Consider the following 24591-nt stretch of genomic DNA (forward strand, 5'->3'; position numbering starts at 1 on the left):
AACTTTTAAGTAGCGTTGTCAGAAACGTTAGCCAGAGTTGAGCCTTGGGTTGAGCATATGTTCCGAAACGGCCTAATTTTGTTGTTAGTAGCTTATCTTACCTCCGTTAGATATGTACATTTTTAAATTATTTTCTTAATAATTTCCTTTTTTTTTATTGCTCCGAAATATCTTTTTTATAATTTAATTATTATAACATATAAAATTTACAAAACAGGATGATTTCAAGTATTCCTCATTAAAATTATTCAGTTTTAATTGACACAAATTGAAATGTTAGAAATTACATAATACACAATGTTAAATACACATAAGGTGACAAGAAAATGTATATTTTTTTATACATCTCTCGGTGTTGTCGAAGTTTAATTTTAATTTAGTATAATAAAAGGATTGATATTTTAAACATAGTAAATATGAATTTGCAAAATTTTGTATTTTCATTAGGAATTTTCTTAATCTTAAAATTGCTGTTGGTAAGTAGGTAATTCCACAATTTTGCCATACTTTAACTGACCTTGTATTTTTTACGGTTTTCGAGGTCTCAATGGTCTCCCTCAAATTTCGGATATTCTGTAGGCCGGTGACGTATTTTTTTTGTGTGATTAATGCAAATTGAGGTAAGACGCAAAAGTAGTGAAAGACTTTAACTTCATTTGTTTTCGATATATGGAGATTTTTAAAAATTAGCCCTTTTCAATTTTTGTTTGCTTTTCGATTATAAGATAACGAAAAACTGAAATTAGTTCCTTATAATTTTTTGCGCATATAGTTAATGGCGTTAACGTTTTGCACTATCTTAGTGGTGATAGCAGGACCTTAACATAACGTCATGTTACATAAAAATTATCATATTTATTTTTTTAATAAATCTAAATACTTAATCTTCTAAATTTCGCTATTCTAAGATCAAAAAGATATGTACTATTGTTTTAATTTGAATTTAGGAAAACAATATGTTTTCTGTTCATCCTTTATATAATTGCGGTGACAACGTAAACAAATGCAATTTCGAGGGCTTTCAAAATAAGGTGTAAACCGTAATTTCTTATGTAATGGTAATACCATAAGGGGATTCTTAGCATAAAATGCATAAACAATTTCTAATAGGTCCTTCTATATCGTACCGAATAAATCAAATTAGAAGGAAACTCACTAACTCTCATAAATTTGGAGTTATCGAAAACTATGCACAATTGCAGAAAACTGTATTACTTCATAACATAAGCATTTTTTTCCTGATAGCGAATAACACTTTACACTTAGGTAGGGCTTGGAGCGTTAGAATTGCACACCATTTTCAATTAAGTTTTAAGATTAACTGAAAATAACATTAACTCTTTACTAAGGACTCTGCCGACAATCCTTGTTAACGTTTTGTTGTCTAATGTATCACTGTTTTCAGAACCTAGCAAGAAATAATTGTTTTTTTGTTATTTATTTTATTTTTTCTAATAAATATATTATCATTTTCAGACTTTATTCATGTTTGGCCAATGGCTCAGCAGAGGAATTCTTAAGAGGGGAAAACTTGCATAGAACCCACATGGTCAAAGATCCATTGCAAATAGGTTTTCATCTATCTGCAAGTGTACAGCAGGCGAGGTATAATACTACGACGACTCCGACCCATAATGTGGCTGTCACATTTGATCGGCGGAAAATATCGTCATGCAATTGCACATGTCAGTCGCAAGCGTATTGGTGTTCTCATATCGTTGCTGTGTGTCTCACACGAATCCATTGGGTAAGTTAACAATTTTTTTATTAAGAGTATTCATCAAGTTCATTATCAAATAATATAATTGTAAAATAATATGATTTCAACGAAATTTCTTGTAAATTTTAAGATTATTCGCTAAATGTAAGAAAATGTTTTAATATAAACTAGTTTACATCACTGATTTAGCAAGAAGTGGTCTTTCAGATTTAATTAATTTTGTTTAAATAAAGTGAATTATTTTCTAGATACACGGTAATTATTATAAATAAAAAAATTACAACTTTTTAATAACCCGCAATTTTTTTAATTGTCGAAATAACGAAAATTGGCCAAACGAATGGACTAAAGCCACTAAGTGACATTACCACAATAGTTCAGAAATAACTGTAGCTGCTAAATAAAGTGGGTTGAAATCATCAGTAGTTTTATCGATACAGGGCGCAATATGAGCAAATTTAAATTTCCGCTTTATGCTTCTGATTTATTCATGCAATAGCAAAATTAGAAAAAATCATATATGACACTCATCAGGAAGTGTTATTGATGTAAAATTCTATAAACTTTTTTTTTGATACTATCAATTTTGCTTGGATGAGATTAATCTTTTGGAATTCTCGCTTTGTTGTATAGAAGTGTCTTATATAGAAAATGTGTTACCAAGTATTTTCCTTTTCCAGCCACATTTGGTTACGTTGCGCGCACCAGTATCCGAATCTCTTTCAAGATTACATCGTGAACAACTTCAAAAGTTTGCCCAATATTTAATTAGCGAACTACCTCAGCAGATTTTGCCGACCGCTCAACGGTACGTTAACGGAGCATTACTTTAGCTCAATTGAAATATACAGGGTGTCAGGAAAAATATTGTATATTTTTATAACATTAAAAGTGTTCCTTGTTTAAAGATTGTTAGACGAATTACTCGGTTCGCAACCGTCAGCAATAAATTCAGTATGTGGGGCGCCGGATCCAACAGCTGGGGCATCAGCGATGGACCAGACCTCGTGGTATCTGGACGAGAAGACTTTACACGACAACATAAAAAAAATCCTAATCAAATTTTGCGTGCCTGCTCCAATGGTTTTCAGCGACGTAAATTATCTGAGTACTGTCGCTCCACCCGCGGCGGCCGAATGGACATCATTGTTGCGTCCTCTCAGGGGCAGGGAACCTGAAGGCATGTGGAATCTACTTAGTATAGTTCGGGAAATGTTCAAGAGAAATGACAGAAACGCAGTTCCTCTACTTGAGATTATTACCGAGGAATGTATGGCTTGCGAACAAATTCTGATTTGGTAAGTTTTACTCGAATAACTCCGTAAACTAGTCAAAGAGTGGCCTATCTAATTTCATTTAAGAAAATCCGATAAACCGTTTTGCAGATTTCGAGTTTCAAAAATGGTACTAATATTCTTTTGGCACGTTTCACCTTTCAAGTTATTTATTTCGAATGATAATATTATTTTCTCGCTTTTTTTAATGGAACTTGTTGGTTTGTCGAATTTGGAAAGTTTTAGTATTTACGCTGTACCTTAATATTATTGACAACTAAATTAAAAGTGTTTAAAACACTAATAGATAATTCTTGTAGTTTGTTACTCATACTTTTCTTGTGTGTATGTTAGTAAATTTGAAGTTAACAAGTCGGCAAAATACAAGAAAAATATCTTTAAACTATACCTTTATAGAGTAAAAAAAACATTTGATAATTTCTTTGAAGCTATTATTTAATTTTATGAATACATCAAATACAAGAAGGTTAATTAATCGTCTTATTTGTTTCATCATTTTGAGAAAAAATCTAGTTGGCATGTAGGTAGTGCTCAATTACATTTTAATGGCGTTAAACGAAAGGCGTCCTATGGGAAAAGCGTTTACTAATGTTTACCAACCATGAAGAGTATGTTAGTATGGTCTTTATTTATAGTTCCGTTAATGATGATGCATTTAATGCTGTTAGAGAATATGAGCGTTGATTCCCAGAATGGTACTTTCCCAATAACAAAACATTTGTTAGGTTCTTCCTGGCTCAGCGGTGGATGTTCGAGATCTTATTGAATACTAAACTTTGAGTAAAACATTATCAGATTAGGGAGGTTAATAGGCAAAGGAGGCAATTGCAGATTTTTATTTTACTATTTTATAAGAGTTTTAGTCCAACTGAATTTTTAATCAACCCAATGCTTTGTTTTTCATAGTGGACATCTCAAATAATATGGATTTGCAACGTTTTAAGGGAAATAGTTATAAAAATGAAAACTGTTTTTCTATTTTGTATGAAACTTCACCTTCGGTCAAAATTAAAATTTAGATAGATAAATAAAATCGTTCATTTATTGGTGTGGTTGATGACGTTTCCCAGCAGTCCACCGAGATAGGTTGTACATTTAACTTTTAAAACAGTGACATGCTTAATAGCCAAAAATTCGCCATGCCAAAAAGTTAACTTTATGATGTGATGTGATGAAATGGATCTTATAAAGGAATGTTATACGTCAGATCCGAAATAACTATACCTTGATTTTAAAACTAGAGTAAAACATTTAGGAGGGTCCAAAATTAGTAATATGAGCACACATTAAACACGAGAACTTATTATTTTCTTTGTTTTGTCTAGGTGGTTCAACACCAAGGTGGCTTTATTGAGCGGAAGCTCTGGGCATGGCGGTGCCGGGGGCGGTAAACATAATAATATCAACAGCAACACCCATGCCTCGCAACATGCAGGCTCATCTTTGTGTGATGAAATTGTCGTTTTGTGGAGGCTAGCCGCTTTGAACCCTGGACTAGCTCCTGCAGAACGAGACATGTTGCATAATCAAGTAAATCGCTAATTTTCAAGAGTCGTTCTATTTTTTACACATTTTTTATTTATTTCTAGTTCACCACCTGGCATCTGAAGATATTAGAAAAAGTTTCAAAGTGTCGCAATTCGACGAATTCATCGGCATCGAATTACTACAAGAATTCCAGCAGTTTAAAGATTGATTTGGAAATATTTACAGGATTTAAACCAGCAATCGAGGCTTGTTATTTGGATTGGGACGATTATCCTATGCCAGGAATAACATATACCCCAGATATCAATCCCATGTACCACTGCCCGTTTACCTGTTTCAGACACGGACCTGATAGTGCGAGAGGAGAAAGTCAGGTATTACTCCCTGTTACTGCATTCGCCATATTAAATCAAATCGAAAAATTGTTTTGAACTAGAACACAATTCCTTTGTAAATTAGGCGCCAATATGAAATAAAATTATGTAGAATAGACAATGTTTATATAGGTGTTGTTTAATTATATATCTCGATACTTTTATTCTTGATACCGCTGAGTTAATTTGTGCGATTGGTTGTGATGAATTAAAACTTTGAATTATTTTAGGTCGCCCAAGTAAATTCTTCTAATGCCGTTTTAATGACTCTGTCGCACCACCACGCTCATCACAGGCATCATTACCATTCGTTCAGAAACCACAGATTTGGTTACGTCAATGTAATGTCTCTTAATCCGGTGGAGTACCCTCCACATCCCCATATAAGTCAATTAAATGATCGAGACGGGAATAGATCGAGCGTGAGCAGTGAAGGATTTTGTGAGGTAGGGTGGAAAGTGAATGAAAAATGCATTTTTCTTACTTGAAAACATTGCTTTTGCTCTAGGTTGATGATGATATAAACATCCTTCGAGTGCAATCCTACAACGATTCGGATTTTCAAGAAGGAGGTGGCAGCGATTCTTCAAGCACCAGCGGCAGTAGCCGAGACAGTAACACGCCTGTGACGCGGCCGGAGTGCACTTTGGACAATTCCGGTGTTTCTTTGCTTATCAAGGATAATGACGATTTGAACGCGAGCACTTCTGGTGCAGCATCTGGAAAATGGTACGTGCAGTGTGGACTAATTTTGATGTTCATATGGAAAAGAGAGAAAAACAAATTATTACAAATTTTTCGATTTTGGATCTTTGATCGACTGGGGGAATATGCAACTACTTTTTTTCCGGCTAGCAGCAAGAGTTCGATTTTGGTTATTTTCGATAAACCCTTATCAATAATTACTATTTCGTTTGGTTATTATGTTATTCGATTAGTTTTTCAGTTATAACATAAAGTTGTATTTTTTTTAAATTGAAGTTGTAGTTCATTTAGGCCTCACTAAAACTCTTGAATTTACTTTTTTTTTTAATTTAAGGTCTACATATGACATACCCCCGTCCACAGACACTGAAGAGGAATCTAGAATTCAATCAAAGGATGAATCGGGGAGTTCTTCTGAATCTCCAAACTCCAGCGATGAGTACAGCATGTATTTCTATAACACTAAAGAGGTAAAAACTGTGCTCTTTGCAGGAATTTTTCAAGATTGTGTGAATCCTAGTATAAAAAAGAATAAAGCTTGTTACCGAAATTTAATGTTTTGTTGTGGTTCTATCAGAAAACTAATGCAATAAATGATTAAACTAGTACTATGTCTTGCCACGAGATTGAAAAGCTTGTGGAAGTATTACTGTATAGCATAAAATTTTGTATACAGGCAAAATGATCTTTTTAAGTACAAATTATGATTGGAGAAACCTCAAAATGAATATTCTAGAAATTATTGTACTAAAAAATGCAAGTTTTACGTTTCAAAATATTTTTTTACTTATTCCTGTTGTATCTTACGCGCTTTTTATTTAAATTAATTTACATTTATACCTTGTAAGTCTTGTGATTCATTATTAGAATAAGACTTATATTATTTACGACTTTTGCAAAGGTTGCTACAAAAAAATAATAAATTTCGTGTTTATTTGAAAATGTCCTTGATTGCCTAAAGTCCGCACTTTTTTAGTGTTAAGAGCAAAACTATGTTTGCCAATAGAAAAGCATTATTAATTGGAGGGTAAAAATGTCTTTCTTTTAGGATAATGGATCGTCGGACAAACCTGACTTATGTACCAGTCACGCGGCAATTGACACATCATACAACAAAACCGACGACGTTTTCTCTGAAATCCGGAAATGTAATGATCCGTGGGACGTGCTTTTCGCTCGTGCTGAAGGTTTACACGCTCATGGTCATAGTAGAGAAGCATGCATATTGGGTAAGTTGTTTTTTTGGAAAATATCAGTTTTTAAAATTTTACGTTACGATTTCCTACTGTTTGCTTAATTAAAAAGCAGAACGGCATGAAACTTTAACAGCAAACACTTAAAAAATATCACAAACGCAAATGTATTTGACTCTCATAAACGAAGAAGGATCCCTGTTATGTACAATTAAAACAGTTGTTTTAAATACAGGTTGACATTTTGTGTTAATAAACTTATTGTAAAATGTTAATAATTAAAAATTAACATTTTGCTCGAATTAATCTGAAGGCAGTCGGTAGGTATGCAGAGTTTTCCACAAGTATGGAGTAGGTGCCTTTCAAAATTCCACCAAATTCGTTATTCTGATGCTCAATTTCGAAACATTTCTTGTTCTTACAGATAATATCGCTAATTTAAATTTTTGATTAATTCGATCAAATACATTGGAAATGGCTTGATCTCTTTCTAGTTTTTATTTTCTTCTATATACCTGACTGATTTGAAAAATAGAGCGCAAATGATTCACGGGCTATACTTCTATATTAAGATGATATTACTAAATTTTATTATACTCTATATTAAGAATTCCATTGTATTCTACGTAAAAATGTCTATCAAATGAGGATTTTAATTTTTCCTGTAGAAAGTAATAATTCCCGAGATATTTAATATTGAAATAATTGCTGCTTTCCGCGTTTTCTCCATATTTCAGTTGTTTTAAAATTATTCATTATTCTAAAAGTAGAAAAAAATTGTGCGTAAAATGCCAGTCTTTTCTTTGCCTGTACGAATTTGTGTTTATTAATACTAAGTAGAAAATGGCCACATTGTTGATACAAAAAAAATCATTATCTATTCTTTTACAATTGAATAAAATATGGGAAATACAGAAATTATGTGGCAAGTAAAATATAATTTAAACTTCAGGTGTTAAACTGGCTGAGGAACTATTGGCAAATCCACCTAATCTAATGATAGAAGTGCCTCAAATACCAAAAAAGAAAGGCAAGAAACCTCTTTTAAATCCCGCCACCCATCAGCTGAGCGTTTTAGCTTCAGCTACACTTTCCAAAGGAGCTTTTCTCTGCTCGGTATTGTCTGAGAATCCTGAACATTTTCATTTGGCCTTCCGGGTGGGAATGTTCGGTTTGGAGATGGCCAGACCGCCCGCCAGCACAAAGCCGTTGGAAGTGAAGCTAGCTAATCAAGAAACGGACTTGGTGAATTTGTTAAAACGGCTGCCGTTAGGACATAAGGAGCTCCAAATTTTGAGAAAGCGAGCTGAACATATTAAGGGTAAGTTAGATATTGATTTTAATTTATAGACCGAATAGTATAATTTACATGGATTCACTCAAAGTTTAATAAGTTTGGGAAGGTTTTAAGTTTTTGGGATCTTTTTGGTGCTGTTTTGCGCCCATAAAATGATTCAGTATGGTTCTAATACAATAAAGCAATAAGTAGTAGAATAAAGTGGTAAGTGGAAAACAAATATATGTCACATAAAAAAAATGTTACACAACTTTTTATTTTAGACAAATGAGCAACATGTTAAAAAATGGAAAATCTTATGTAATGTTGAGTAGTTTTTAATTTATCATTTTGAATTCTACCAGAAGAAACGTTATATGCCTATTTAATGTTTCTTCATTCTTTCATATCAAATAGCCCATTGTGAGGAAAACTGTCTTGTCTAATTCTTATTGGCTAACCCTATTCATGCAGTTCATACAGTTTAAAGAAATACATTTCAATAATTTAGTTTGTTATTTTAATAAACCAATTGGCCCTAACTCAATATTGGGGTATAGTCGGGATCATTCAATTGAATGCCAACATCTAAAATGAAGTGAAGGGTGCCCTTCCCTACTATGTATTTTGAAAAATACTATACTTGAAACATTTTTATGTGTCTAAATGCAACGTTTTTCCCTTTTATTTTTAGAGGGTACCTTAAAATCCAGAGGCGAAGCGATGTTGCCGACTATGTTGGCAAGTTTTATTTTTGATGCTTTGGTTATACCGTCTGTTGTAGGTATGTCACTAGATCAATTACAACTGATACAGATAATTTAACCTTTATACTAATTTTAAGGACGGGACCGATCGAAAATAATTACTTTGCGGCTGCCCACTGACGAGGTATTGGCATTCGAAGCAGCGGTAGTGGCGCTGGGGCTTAAGGCCAATGTTTCGGAAGCTGACCATCCTTTGTTATGCGAAGGAACGAGACGGCAAAGGGGTGAATTAGCTATAGCCCTATTGACCTTTTATAAAGACGACTGCTACAAGATTTGTAGGTAAGACTAATATTAAGGGGGTATTCTTGAATCAATAATAGACACTTAACGCAGTACCACCAACGTATCCGTATTAGCCCAAAATGATGTAACTGTCAGAAGTAAATCTGATTCTGTGTTTTCAGAATGTTACGGTTCATGTACGTATGTATTTAAGGCACGTGTACGGACAAATACGATCATATTGTTGCGATATCCAAAATGAGAACGAATAGCCACAAAATAAAGGGTAGAATTGAATAAACTAAAAGTAAAGATTAGTTCTGAATTGTCAGTCAAAAAAACTTACCTATTTTGGAACAGAGTGTATATATGTACACTACGTTTTGGACGGTTTCCTACCATTTATTATAGAACTTGGACTTGGCTCTATCTAAAAAGCATGTATTAACCGAAATGCTAAAAGTCCCCTAGTTAAGAAAAACTGTACTATACAAAAACTAAAAATTATGATTTCATATTCACAGAGAACAATTTGTTTGTAGAATTATGGATAAGTTACTGGATCGCGAAGTCCATCAACTCCTAAAAACGCCGTTGATTAGTTCATACTTTACGAACAACCCGCCCATTCGAAGTCAGTATAACCAACCTAGAAGAGAAGACTGTGATAACACTATAGCGCCCATTAGTCCGTTTATTCCTGCGGGGACTGAGGTGGTTTCCACAGAATGTAGTAAGCGGACACGTGGAAATGTAAAATTAAATAGATTAGATAATTTAATTTGGTTTTATAGATAATGGAAGCAGACCTCACAGTTCAACAAGTGCCGAAGTGGAACAAGCTGTGGGTAATTTGACTATTAGTGGGCAGACGAACCAGATTGCTCAGGGTGCTGTGTCCCGGAATAAAGAAGGAAGGTGAGTGAAACAATGGAATATTCATATTATAACGAATGTACTATTGTGCAAATAGTAATAGTTTTCTCAAGAATTGGATTTTTAATACTTATAGTACACAGGGTGTCAATTTTAAAGCTTTCCATCCCTATAATCTCGAAACGGGATAGATTTTTTTAAAATCGCCGAAACGTCGATTTTTTTATCGAGGGGGAACAATTTTTATGTAGAATTCTTCCAATCCTTTACCCCACAGAGCCACTTTTTCAAATATCTTAAATGATAAAGGAGGTTAAGTACTATATCATTTTAAAGGACTCATTCTTTATATTTTGGTACCCCTTTTGTTACATTTGACTATTGCGTTATCAAGTTAGGCGTTCCTTAAATATTAATTTTATATATTATTAATTAAAAAAAATGATGTAATAAATTAATTTACTAACCTACTGACTTATTGCTAGTTGAGATAACCGTTAAAAGAAAAAAATGCATTCATCACAGAAAGAAATGTTTATCAATTTAATAAATTTTCTCGGTTTTCGAAAAAAAACATTTATGTAGAATATGAATTCTTTTATTGTTCATATTTGTTTGCAATGGAATGCCGTTTTGATAAATTTTGGTAGTATCTTGCATAGAAAATATTATTTATTTTCCTGTGGTATTGGTGAACTTGAATAGGTATTTAAATCAGTTAAAATTTATTGCAATATTTTGTGTGTTATTATGAGAAATTTTAAAAATGGTATACGTAATTTCGCAAAAAACTAAAATTGTTTTTATTTATGAGGAGGGAGGAAGTTACGCAGGGAAGACAGCGGGAGTTCCTAATGCTAGAAATCCTAATTTTAATGCGAGTCACATATACGTTTTTTTTCTCATCACACAATTGAGACTTGATGTACAAAAACAATTCAATACTAAATTCCTGGAAAAAAAGTTTTGAAAATTTTCGAAGCAGTTCAAGTTTCGAACTAATTTCGACTTAAAGCAGAAACGTACATAGTTGAGACCTGAAACACAAAACATTTTTAAAAACCTTTGAAATAGCTCACGTTACGATGTCATTCTTCGACCACGTCCAAAGGTGTTCCTGGTATTTTCCAGAAGAACCAGATTTGTAAATATCTTCGACTGTTAACTAAAATTCTAACTGCATCGTTCTCATTGACCCGACAAAACTTAACTGTAAACCACAAGAAGTAACAATCAGAACTCACCCCCGTACACAAAACCATGAGCCAAAATCACATCAGCAACATCCACTTTCAATCACAAAATTACAGTTAAACGTCATCTTCTTCACTAAGTCATGGATATATTAAAGACGCACCTCACGAGTTTTAGAATAAAAGAAAACCCGATTATCCTGATTATTTGTGTAGCGCGTATTACAAACGTTCATCGCGGTGCTAACACTCGAGTGAATTATCCACGAAGTGATATCGGTAAAACCTGCCTTTTGTAGGTACAGCTGAACCGTCTTAGAAACAATACATGCGACATTTTCACGTTTAGTAAAATCGGAGAAAATTTACAAATTATAGGGAGTATTATATACCCCGACGGAATAAAAAATCTATTTCCTATTGTAAAGAGAACTTGATCGAAAAAGAAATCAGAGGTTTTTCTAGAACAGTACTAATTTAGAATGTCATACGTCGTGTTAATAATTGATATTTATATATAATAAAGATAAAGCCACTAACAACCTTGTCATTTTGTCTCATGCTGCTAAAACTGAATAACTTGGAGGGCTGATTAATATATGTTATGTGATCTAATAATTTAATTTTCTTATAAACAGTAGCGATAAGCATCGTGTCGCGATCCTACAGGAACACCATTTTAGCCACCAAATTGTCCAGAATTCGATTTTTTTTAATTAATAACACGTTTGTATAATAAATAATATAATCGACACTTAAAAAATTTTAAAAACCGTTAAAGTTACCTCCAGTAGAGCCAGAATGAACAAATAATTTTGGCTCAAATCAGAGGCACTCACAGTTGACACTTGAAACACAAGAACAGTAAATTTAATTTCCAAAATTACAACTAAAAATCTTTAACCTACGTTAACCGTGGATACCACCATTGAGGTCTAGGTGCACTGAAAAGGTGTTTTTTTTTCCTTCATTTTCGACACCAAAAATTGGTGGAAATTAGGAACTAAAATGATACTATACCTCGGCAACTAAAAAGATATTGCTAACCAATTTTTATTTCGAGCTAACTCAATTATTAATTCATTCCGTATTTCGAATATCTTGTTTGTCATGCTGCCTCTCAGCTAAATTATCTAAAAATCGATATCGATACAAAAACGTACAAAAAACTTTACAATCTGCCTTTTGTAACGGTATTTGTCATAGCACAAATGATACACGAACAACGATATGATGACTTCCAAACATTCAAATAACTTTACACCCTTTTTTGCAAGCGTACAACTTATCTAACTATGAAAACGATACGCGAAACGAAATAATATACGTATATGCTTGAGGAAAGACATTTAAACAGTGACAAAAACCAATCAGAATGGTCACCAACACAGGAAATAAAATTTAACTAGATTAAATTAAGAACAATGACTAATCACTAATCGCAAATAAACCTTCTGGAATTATGATCCGTTTTGGAATCCTGTCAACAAAAATTGTCATTCTTCAGTTATTGAGAAGAAAAACTTCAGTTACTAATTATTTTCAACACAGCACGCACTGCACTGCCCGATCTTACGTCCGCTCATGGTTTTTTTCTTTTCAATCGCCAAAATTTTTACTTTGACTCAATTTGAATTCCTTCAATTTGAAACTCAATCACAAATCAGATGATATTTCCGGAAATGGTAAATAAAATCTTATTGTTTAACCTTGCACAATTCAAGTAAGATAATATCAAAATTTATCGAAACGATATTCTATTACAAACAAAAATAAACAATAAAATTCATGTTTTACATAGAAGTTTATTTCCAAGGACCGAAGAAATGTTAGATTGATAAACATTTGCTTCAGTGATCAATGGATTTTTTCTTTTGATGGTCATCTTGACTAACAATAAGTCAATAGGTTAGTAAATCAATTTATTTCATCAATTTCCTAACCGTAAGACATGTTTGAGAAACACCTAATTTCATAACGCAACAGTCGAATGTAACAAAATAGATCCTAAAATATAAAGCATGAAAGTCCTTTAAAATGATGTATACCTTAACCTTCCTATACCAGTTAAAATATTTAAAAGGGTGGCTTTGTGGGGTAGACGGTTGAAAGAGGTACTGTGAATTCGACATAAAAATTATCCCCTTTCAATAACAAAATCGATGTATTTCGGCGATTTTTTAAAAATCTATCTTGTTTCGAGACAATAGGGGTGGAAAGTTTTTAAATTAATGCCTTGTATAGGGATCTCTTATACAATAATACAGGCTGATTAACTATATGTGCGAAATTTTTTTTTTTTCTATAAACTGCTTCAAAGTTGAATTTGAAAATGCGTTTTTCTTATACAGTATTGAAACTATATATAAGTACATATGTGTAATGCTATTTAATGGCATTTTTTGAATTTCTTTGATTTAGACACTTTTGAGTTCTATTGCTTTCTAGATATAAGAAAAGGGCGTATCCGTCAATTCCCAACCAACCTTCGGAAGCTGGAGCTCACTTTATGTTTGAACTAGCCAAGACAGTCCTGACCAAGGCCGGTAAGCTGCTTAAGATAAAACATTACAATATTATGTTTTTCGTTAGGTGTTTAACGGAGTTTTACCCGAAAAAGGTTTCTTTGATTCAATTATTATGATAAACTTAACAACGAAAACTGCAGTTTTTTTATATCTGTCATAGTTTGAAAGCTGTGAGCTGTTTTTCTAAAATGTGCCCATTTTAAGTGTCCGTAAATCTTTGCTTACTCAATATTTTCAAAAAATTATAACATTTTAAACGGGACACCCTTTATGTTACTAGATTATTCGATAGCTGTCTTTTAGAAACTTCACTGGAATCGGTTAAAAGAGAGTTATAGAATTATTCAATACTATACAAGGTGTCCCATTTAAAAACTTAATAAATAATCTCTTTCAATAACTTCGAAAATATTGCTTCATATAAAATTAAACTTATATGGTTAGAATTTATGTAGAAAGATAATGTTGAACAGGAAAAGATTTACAAACACGTTTAAAAAATGTGGGTTTTAGAAAACATACTGAAGCTCTTTGACGACAATAAACATTAAAATGCTGCTTTTACAGTTAAGTCCTAACAATATCGCGTTTCGAAATCTCAATGACGTGGATCGCGTTTGAAATGACCTATAGAATTCTGTATAACGTTGTTATTAGTAGGAAATAAGCAGAATATTCTCAGATCAACATCTTAAGCGACTGGTATGACAAAAAAAAGACATAGTGCATATTGTATCAATGTTTTTTTCCTGATCCAGATTGTATAAATACATATTTTTCTAAAATTTATGGATAATTTTCGATGCGTAGAGGAAAATTTCATGAACTAAATGCTATGTACCTGCTATACCCTTGTAAAAATTTTCACTCCTAGATATTGACAGAATTTTCGCCGCAATGAAATTTGCTAACAGTAATTTTATCACGTTAAATTATGTCTGTCAGTGTCTATTACTGCGATTACAATTTTTACTTAATAAAATACCTGATTTTTAGTGTAGAATAGGTGGTGAATCAAATTCTTAGACTTAAGTAATATTTTTTGTGTGTAACATTTTTATAATAATTTTGTTTGCTACTGTTTATTCAAACTATGCCGTTGCATAGGGAAAAAATACCTATTTGATAAATGTGGACTTCTTAAACGAAGTATTTAACGGAGCATCATCTGGCGACACAACTGTGGCCTTATGTCAGCAATAATTTTTTTAATGTTGTTTTTCAACTGTTAAATCATATTTTTCTTAGATCGTAAGTCTAATGTGATCTCTGGGGAAATCTGGAATCCAAAACTTTTAAAACCCACTTATCGCGTATATCAAAATCATTGATTTGTTAAAAAAAAGTGTTTACTATCTATTACACGAAAGTTTCTTTCGGTGCCCAAAATTAATGGACAAAGACAGCGGTTATTTTTAATCTACTACGTGTTGTTGAGACATTCATTACATTTCTAATTTATCATTATTAAATCAGGAGGCACCAGCAGTACTTCACTATTTACCCAACCTTCAACTACCCAGAGTCACCACGGACCGCACAGGGCTTTGCACATGTGCGCCTTTCAGTTGGGTTTGTATGCTCTGGGGTTGCATAACTGTGTCAGTCCAAACTGGCTTAGCCGGACTTATAGTTCGCATGTATCATGGATAACAGGTTAGTCGATTTTCTGTAAAGCCTAAATAAGCGTTTAGAGTTTTTTTATAATATTTTGTTATACATACCGTATGTAAACCCACGCCGCTACTGTTGACTTGTTCAAGTCGAAATGATAGTCAACAATCATACATAAAATATGTTAGTGCAAGGCAAAGCTAATAATTTCAAAGATTTTTCTCTAAGACTTTTCTGTTTGGATACCGTTGTTGATTTTTACCATTTAAGGAAAACCACTTAGCTAATGGCTAGAAAAAAATTAATAAGACGAAAAATAAAAGCTAATAACAAAATAGACCCGCTCTAATCCGTGAGGAACTTTACGAATTTCTACTTGAACTAATTCACGACCAACTTGTCAGTGGAAAATGGATTTTATATACGTCAAGGAACTAATTCGTGAAGTGACTTAACGAAGAGTTTCATGACTAAATTGTTAGTATAATACCGGCTTTAATTGTCCCTTTAGAAAATCTTTCAAAAAGATACAGTTTTTCCTATCTGTCTACAGCTTTATGATAACGTTATGGCTGTTACCCCGCTCCTTTAATATATTAATATTATATTTAAATTTCTTTAGTCGTGTTGTCACATATCTAGAAGGAAATCGTCAAAGCTAACGTAAATAGTACATTAGTTCGATTAAGTATAGCTTCCAAGTATTGTGGAATTTGTTAAATGCTTTTCAGGATGTATACTCTAGTTTTGTTTCAAATTACTTTGGGCCACGACACACTACACGAATTTAAAACTTTTAATTTTCGTTTTGTGTGTGTTATCGCTTTATGAAGTAAATTTAAAAAAGACGCAGGTGTCTGGTATTGAATATATAAGTTAGTTCGAGTTATAAATAATCTGTGTGACCTCAAAGTGTCAGATTATCGATCATATTAAACCGGGGCAATATTTTAGAATTCCATAGCTACCCCGAGAGGACGATATACACTGAATGGACTTAGTTACCTAATTTAATTCAATTTCTTTCTTAATTCTGTTGTATCTATTAGGCCAAGCCATGGAAATCGGCGCCGCAGCAATATCATTTTTAATCGATACATGGGAAGGCCACTTGACGCCTCCAGAAGCAGCCAGCATCGCCGATCGTGCCTCAAGAGGTTGCGATATCAACATGGTAATGTCGCTTTAACGTTTTTTTGCTTTAAAAAGTTTCACTTGGAAATAGTAACTGCTTTGAAATCAGTATCTACTGTCGACAGCAACGTTTCTCATATGGCTACTTTTTCCGAATTATAATTAATTTTACGCAATGACAGAATTCTTAATGTAATTTATATGTTGTTGAAACTTACAAAAAAGTACGCTCGTGGAAAGCATAGTAGATGGATGTGTTTCCCTGTATAAATAACGAATCCTGACGTGATGGTCGAATTTGTCAAATGAGTCAAGTTAGAAACTTAGCGAATTTTATAGAAAACAGCATATGACGTCACTCTTTCATCATCAAGTTTCGTTAGGGTTGACATTTTGTAAAAAAAAAACGATCATCAAAATAGATTTGAACCAGAAGTTTAGTTTTGTTCTGAATATAAACACGTTAATCCGGACAAACTGTATATATCATCAGTTATGGTCAGCACGTCTCTTGCTTTTGCTTATATAACTTAAACAGACAATTTTTGCTATAATTATACTTTGTTACCTAAGATCGTTTAATGAGAAAACCGCATGCATTATTCGATCTTTTTACAAATAATTGAAAACGTCTATGTCACAAAAATGTCATTATTGAATACGAAATAAAATTTTTTAAATTAATTTAAATAAAAATTAATTAAATTTTAATTAAATTTAATAAATAATTAATTAAGCGTATTTAATAAAATCATGCATTTGCGAAAGTTCTAATCTTATTTATTGGTTCCGCGCGTTATTTACGTTATATACAGGGGAAAACATCTGTTTTCCATGGCGATCCGAGATATTTTTATAGTATTTGGTAAGTTGGAACAACGTATAGAATTATTCGGGTACCTTTTAGGTCGTAAACAAATGAAAATAAAAAAAAAGGTTTAAGTAAAACCTTAAAAGTCGTAGACCAAAGACATTTTTACTGATACTTTGAAATATACAAGAAAGCTCAGAATAAAATTATGTAAGTCTAATCCATTTTTTATGGGATATCGTACTTTTTCATTTAGTTTCATATTCTGAGTTAAATTCTAAAGATCGGTAGGTGTGGGTTATGTTCTCATATTCAAATATGTTATAAAATCAATATCAATCAAATATGTATATGTTATAACCAAAGCTATTTAATTTAATGACATAGTATGTTATTTAAAATATACTTAAAATCCAATGAAAAATATGAAATTGAATTAAAAAAATAGGTGGGATATTCAATTTAAAAGAGTAGATTTAACCGACTTCTTTTTTAAGCCACCCTGTATACTTGAAGTAAGCAGCAAAAAGTACTATGATTCTAACTACAAAACTTTGACTTTTATTTTCGGATTTGATGACTTCAATCGAATTAATCGCTATCATGTGATTTTCAACTAATCAGATCGATCTACAATGATGCTCAGCTTATTTAATTTATTTCATATTAATGCAATTTAATTTTTAGGTTAGCGCGGCAGCGAATTTGGCTTTATCGGTGTTACCTCATTCCCATGCTCTCAACCCGAATGAAATTCAGCGGGCTATTTTGCAGTGTAAAGAGCAAAGTGATGATATGTTAGAACACGCTTGTCTCACAGTTGAAAGTGCTGCTAAGGGTGGGGGAGTATATCCTGAAGTGCTCTTTCAAGTAACGTATTCCACATTCACGTGATACCTACAATTCATCTCAATCGATTTAATTAACAGGTGGCGAAGTATTGGTACGAACTGTACATTAGGCACACGCCAGGAGGCGAACAACTTATCGATAATGACGTGCCGCCCCATGATCCTCTCATAGATCCACACGCTCAGTTAGTAGCATTAATCGGTATAGCTTTTCTATCAGATGTTTCAGTTTGTGGGATAACAAGTTTTTCATCTCCAGAACAACCCGTCGTCGCTCCTCCAGAGCCACCTCCGCCCAGTACTCCGGTTGTGGTTACTACTGCCCCGCCTCCATATCAAGTAAGCACTATTCCATATAACTAAAACTCTATGCAAGTGAAAAACTAGAACTTCTACTGCACACTTACCCCGAAAAATGTTTTAAACTTGAACAAAGAAAAACATTTTCTTTATTATTGTATGTTAGCGACTTGTTAGCAAACTTCTTAAATACTACAGGTATAGTAATAATCTTCGAGACTATGCTTCCAATTAAAAAAAAATATACCAAAATCGGCCTACAGATGAAAAAGTTGCGACCCACCAGGGTTGTTATAACATTTGAATGGACCCATTTTTATGCCGCTAAGTATATTATCAGTTTGTGGAACACTGGGATGAATGATTTCAGTGTAATTTGAAAATTTGGTTCAGGTCAAGCAATATTTATTGGCACAACAACGGAAGAAAGTACTACTTTTACTCCCGCGAAGAAATTGAAGCTCAGCGTAAAGCGAAGCACATCAACATTCGAGGAAATAAAATACCCTTTCCTACAGAGGTGTGCATCTAATTTTTTCTGCAACCATTGTTCTGTTTTATGAAAAAAAGAACAGATATGTGTTTATAAAATGGCAAAAACACTGTTTGCTTTCTTCAAATGATGGATACTATTTATTCTATTAATTATTTTTTATGAAGGTCATTGAAAAAATAAGTACAAATTGTAATTATTGATTTTACAGCACGGGGCTCCTCCAGTGGGGATGTACGTCAGTCATTACAACTTTGTTCCTGCACACTCTGCTGGAGCACCTGTGGGATACGCCGGTATGTTGCCAGGTATAGTTAAAACATTTTATGTTAATAATACTTGTTCTTTCCTCGAAATCCCTATTTGATTACATTCCACTTTCCTCCAAAATAAAAATTTATTTTCCAGCATTAGAAGTGAAGTTATTCATTTCGCAATTCCTTCCCAATATTTATTCGCCAAAATTTTTTTTATTATTTGAAATTTGGAAAGTTTATTTTAGGCACCATTATTAGTTTTTTGAGTAAAATAAGTAAATAAATACAAGGAAGATTTTCTTGATTTTGCAACAAAACATTTTCAGTGTATAACAATTCTATCAGGTTTATTTTGCAATTTGTTGTAGGTAGGTATCGATAGCCATAGATTTTAATTTGCACAATCTAGCACAATAGTTTTTAAAATTTCACGTATATTCGTTTTCTCCAATGACTTACAATATAATATAAAGGATGTATCTAAAAATGAAACCAAAAGCCAAAAAATTCTTTAAGTGCAAAGAAATCTAAGGGTAGCAAATTGAATTTCTATTTGTACAAGCTTTAAGATATCCTCTATATTAAAATTTAATTTCAGATGCCTTTGTTTTTTGCACTTTGTATATCGAAAAGCTTTGATAGATAGAAATCTAATTTACCAACATTACATTTCTTTATGCTTATAGGATTTGTAGTTAGTAAATTAGCGTTCTTTTTCCAGATACTCTGTATAACAAGATATTATGAGTAGTGAAGCTAAGTCCGCAACCACTCGAGGGTACCAACAACAAAACAGATAAATACTCAAACGCATTATACACAATACATTATAGAGAATAATTTCGTTAAGATATTGGTTCATTTAAATTGATGCGGTTCTCACGTCAATTTTAAAAATAAAATGACGTGCGGTGAAGTAGCATTAGCGCACGCCATAAGCATTGATCACCTATGGGATGATTCTGTAACATTCCTAAAAATAGGTTGATGAATTTGTCATGTCGGTGCCCTACAGGTCAATTGTCAGTGAATTTTTTTCTATCTTATTATTTTGACGGTCTACTATAAGCTGGTACAAGTATGTGCCTGCTGTATATGTGTGAAGCCTATAACTTTCAAATTTAATGTCAACAATATTTTATATTTTTTGTTAATAAGCAAACTGCACAAATTCAATCCCAATCTTATCTGCGTTTATTTCGAACTGTTTCCAAGACTCAATTGGGAGCTATTTTATCAGATTTTGCACAGTTAATAAAGTTAATATTTTTTTAAGCTGGCCCTCTTCAACCGATTGCTGCTGCAACTCCGCACGTACACGTGCAATATCAATTCCCTTATCCTCCGCCACCACCGCCTGGAGCACAGCAAGTACCACCTTTTCCGCCGCCGCTAGCTCCACCAACATATGCGACGCTGCCTCCACCATCGACTACCCAACAGGTTTGTATTTTTCCATTGTGTAAGAAAACTTAACAAAATGCATATTGGTACGGAAAATTCTGTGATAAGCTGAATTTGAACTTTACAAATTTCTAAAATCCATTTATGTTAATCATATAAATATACTGTGGAAATCGGTTATAATGAACCTTCAATGGACTTGGTCTTTTGTTAGTTATATGCGGAGGTTCGTTATAGGCTACTGAGGAAAAAAGCTGGTTCATTCATAATTTCTGTTTTAATCAAATGCCAAATTATACAATTTTTCGTTGTAGTAAATATGCATATATTTGATGAGGAATAAAACAAAAATCTTAAATAAAATCGAAATTTAGGTAGAAAAAAGTCCATAATTTGACTTTATACCTTGCGGTTTTTTAATATCTGTTGAGTTATTTTGTTTTGCAAAAGATCTGTCACATTTAAAAAGTTTTCATTTTTTGGATAAGGCATCTGTACATAATTTGTTACGATCTTCAAAGCAGAAAGGGCCTCTTAAGCTGTGGGGACTAAAACCATAATTCCTGTTAACTTCCTCATTACTCGAACCGTTTTCATATGAGTCATTGGCAGTTGTTTAAACAATGTCAATATCATTGGGAAATTCAGCAACTTCCACATGTTCATCAATTATGTCTTATTCTTTTAAGCTAATTTCCTCAAAATCACAAATGTACTGATTTTTGGCCCATTCACTCAAATCCAATTCTGTTTCTTCCCTGTTGTTTAGTGTTAAAATCATGATTTATATTATAACCCTTGTTTTATTGCATTCAACAATGAACAATGATGCTGCTGTGAGCGAGCTTCGAGGCAATTCGCTCACAGCAGCATCTCCCGACGGTTCGTTATAACCGAGCTCAAAGGTCCAAAAAATAATAAATATAGTATGTTATAATCCAGTGATTTGAGTTTGTTATAACCGAATAAAAATACATTAGCTTTATGGGAACTTGGACAGGACTTTTCTGTTCGTTCGTTATAACCGAGTGTTCGTTACAGCACTTATTGGTTGCAGCCGAGTTCTACTGTATTAGGTTCCAAATATCGATTTGATCTTTTGAAAATCACTTAACGAATAATCAATTGCGCCCTCTTTGACATAAAATCTACATATACAAAACTATAAATCTGATACTTTGGTCTCAGGAGTATATAGAAATGGAATATCTCGTATATTTTTAGTTTTTTAATTCATCGGAAAATTTTGAACATATTTTATGAACATTTAACATTCCATTTGTAAGTATTGCAAACCGAAATATTGAAATTTTACAGTTAATATTTTTCTTATACATTTATAGCTTTATTTACTATTTACATCATAATAAGACGATTGAACAGCTTTTGAACCGAACATATACTGGAATGAGTTGGCAGCAAGTGTAGTAGATTAACTTATCCACTCAATATTTTAATTTTGTTAGCGCGAGAGACATTTCCTCTAACTTAAGTACGCTATTATATTCTTGCCAGGTGCCGTTTTCAAATACACCTCCCGTAACCGCTCCTTACACCATGCAGACTCCGCCGCAGTATGTCGCCCCTCCACCACAATATGTTAATCCGACGGTCCCCAGTCAAATCCCGCAACCTCAAGCAGCTGTATACTCAAGTCCTCCACCGCCTGGAGCTGCCCCGCCGCCACCCACATCTCACGCCCCTCACTTACAATATTTCGGCGCACCTGCACCTATGGCCATTGGACAACCACCTCCTCCTCAAGCTCCGAGGCCCGTTCCACAGCATATGTACCCGCAACCGCATCCAGTTGGAGTGGCACCTCATCCGCCCCAAGCGGCGTTTATAAGGCCCCATCGGCCGCAGCAACTGAATCAGATACAGTTGCGTTACTTATTGACAGCTTATCGGGTCGGCATGTTAGCGTTGGACACTTTGGCTAGACGAGTCCACGATGACAGGCCACAGGCTAAATATGCGAGAAACCCTCCCTACGGCGAAGACGTTAAATGGCTGTTGAGGATATCGAAGAATTTGAGTAAGATTGTCTTCTTTGAAAAAAAATTGGCTATTTATTTATGGGAATATTTAGGTACTCACCATTTGCATCATTTTTGCGTCTGCGTGGTGAACTCCATAGTTAGTCCGTTCGTATTGCACGACGTGGCCATCGAAGCAGCGCAGCACTTGTCCCGCAATAATCCAGGCCTGGTCATGCAACACTTGCGCACGGCATTGTTGCCATTGGTCAACAAATGTCAACAAATGTATATACAGGTAATAACTTGTGGAGATTTTATTTGGCCGGTCTCACACAGTTTTCTCTATAGTGTATGCACCAGAAGTTGTACCATTTGACCACGGCAGACTACGAAGATTTCGTAAGTATCGTTTTGGCCGCCAGAGCTGCCTTTCAAATTACGCCAGAAGGGAACGTGCAGTTCAAAGAGTGGTTGTCCTCAATAAGACGGTAAGTTATCACTTAACACCACTGAAAATATTCCTTTGAGAATTCTATTCATGTGCTAAATTTGATATTTCAACATGCGATGCTGATATCTTATCGTTACGCTACGATGATTATCCATCATTCTAGTAATGTACTAAAAACCAAATATTTTAATCGTGTCACGTTGATATATTCAAGATTTTATTCATAAAACAATCTCTTTAAGTGCAGTAAAATTCATTAAATGAAAGTACTGTGTGTCAAAGAACGCAATATTTTGTCTAGTACAATAACGGTGGAAAACATTACACTTAATTTTTTTATGCGGGAAATCGTAAAGCAATTATAACTGCTACATCCAGAGAAAGTAGGAGTTTAGGCAGCAATAAGTAAACGAAGAATTATTTGTCCGATTTTTTTAAAGATATCTAGGTAGTCTGTTTTTGTGAGATTATTTATTGAAAAACTGAATTATTATTTGTTTTTAGAAACACTATCGAACTGAAAATCTAACTTTCCTAGACAACTTCAGGATGATGAACTGCAAAGTGGCTATTATAGCAAACTTTGATTTTTTTTAAAAGCAGAACGTTAATGACCGAATACCCTATATTGAATATGTAAACTGCGAACAGCAATCACCTTTTATTGAGGGTTTGAATGAAACCTCTTGTTAATGTTTTAGGGATGATTTTATCATCGTTTTCAGAACTTTGGAAAAAATTGTTATAAAAACAAATATTAACCGAATTAAAGTGTATCGAATATCAGTATGTAAAATGTTTCAAACACTCCATAAATTCCTCGTTTCAGTTGATGAGGAATGACAATTTTTAACATGAGTTTTATCAAAAAAAGCTACTGCTACGGAAATACCGAAACGAAACAATTGTTTTTCATGGCACTATTCAATTTCTTTTAATTTTAGTGTAACAATAATACACCTTCCAGTATTGCATTGTTCAAATGTCAAACATAATTTATAAACGAAAAAATATCATGATGAAAAAATCACCCTTTATCATTTTACGTTTTAGGTCCAAATCGTGTAAAAAAGATCTCTGGCAGCAGATCAACCAAGCTCTTCAAGCGAACTCCAAATGACAAAGGCCTGATCTCGTGCCCCAGATTAGTTGCACATTTCGGCGACTTTCTCTCACGGACACAGATAGCATAGACGTAACTATACAACAGGCGTCCACCCTCCGCCCAGTGGTATTGACCACTTATCCTGATCTCGAAAATGCCGTTGTTCCCGGTCAATCTGTTCTCGACACCAATCCGCATCCGCTACAAGCGAACGTGTTGTCTGAAGGAGGAGGTCCGCAAATGATCGGCTCTCCCGCCATTTTCCCGCACCTGGTCGATAATGGCGATCCCCCTCCTACGGCTTTAATGGTCCCGGTGAATTTCGAGAACTGTCCTCCCCCTGCACTTCGGATCCTCCCCCCACGGTTTTTGCCAGAATTGGAGCACCATCCGAGCCAAGGATATAATGTACCGTGTATTTTAACCCCCCAAGGTCATCCTTTGGCTATTCGACCGCCCAATGGCGCTGAAGGTGCCGCAGCGTATATCCTGCCTGCACACGTAGTATCGGAAAAATTACAAACCGAAAGCGCGTTGACTCCAGCTGAA

The 24591-nt window shown here is 33.8% G+C and overlaps 1 protein-coding gene across 5 annotated transcripts in view; it reads left to right on the forward strand.

Annotated features, from left to right (window-relative positions):
• Nucleotides 1-24127, forward strand: part of Dora (Dorado) — a 28580-nt gene extending 4453 nt beyond the window's left edge. For 2 of the 5 annotated variants that reach the window (XM_066402048.1, XM_066402049.1), the window contains exons 5-30: nt 1477-1747; nt 2401-2528; nt 2629-3018; nt 4341-4545; nt 4605-4877; nt 5108-5323; nt 5386-5606; nt 5917-6052; nt 6631-6811; nt 7728-8096; nt 8746-8835; nt 8896-9100; nt 9586-9776; nt 9838-9961; nt 13561-13658; nt 15117-15296; nt 16304-16428; nt 17887-18069; nt 18129-18252; nt 18310-18389; nt 19055-19139; nt 20377-20543; nt 22020-22542; nt 22597-22781; nt 22835-22974; nt 23991-24127. In XM_066402048.1, the coding sequence (XP_066258145.1) occupies nt 1477-1747; nt 2401-2528; nt 2629-3018; nt 4341-4545; nt 4605-4877; nt 5108-5323; nt 5386-5606; nt 5917-6052; nt 6631-6811; nt 7728-8096; nt 8746-8835; nt 8896-9100; nt 9586-9776; nt 9838-9961; nt 13561-13658; nt 15117-15296; nt 16304-16428; nt 17887-18069; nt 18129-18252; nt 18310-18389; nt 19055-19139; nt 20377-20543; nt 22020-22542; nt 22597-22781; nt 22835-22974; nt 23991-24057 (4957 nt within the window). In that variant the 3' untranslated portion in view covers nt 24058-24127. Of the gene's footprint in view, nt 1-1476; nt 1748-2400; nt 2529-2628; nt 3019-4340; nt 4546-4604; nt 4878-5107; nt 5324-5385; nt 5607-5916; nt 6053-6630; nt 6812-7727; nt 8097-8745; nt 8836-8895; nt 9101-9585; nt 9777-9837; nt 9962-13560; nt 13659-15116; nt 15297-16303; nt 16429-17886; nt 18070-18128; nt 18253-18309; nt 18390-19054; nt 19152-20376; nt 20544-22019; nt 22543-22596; nt 22782-22834; nt 22975-23990 lie in introns of all 5 variants that reach the window. The other 3 variants (XM_066402047.1, XM_066402050.1, XM_066402045.1) reach the window with 2 other exon arrangements.
• The last annotated feature ends 464 nt before the right edge of the window (nt 24128-24591 follow it).

The sequence above is a fragment of the Euwallacea similis genome, chromosome 24 (assembly GCF_039881205.1).
Source record: "Euwallacea similis isolate ESF13 chromosome 24, ESF131.1, whole genome shotgun sequence".
Taxonomy (NCBI): Eukaryota; Metazoa; Arthropoda; class Insecta; order Coleoptera; family Curculionidae; genus Euwallacea; species Euwallacea similis.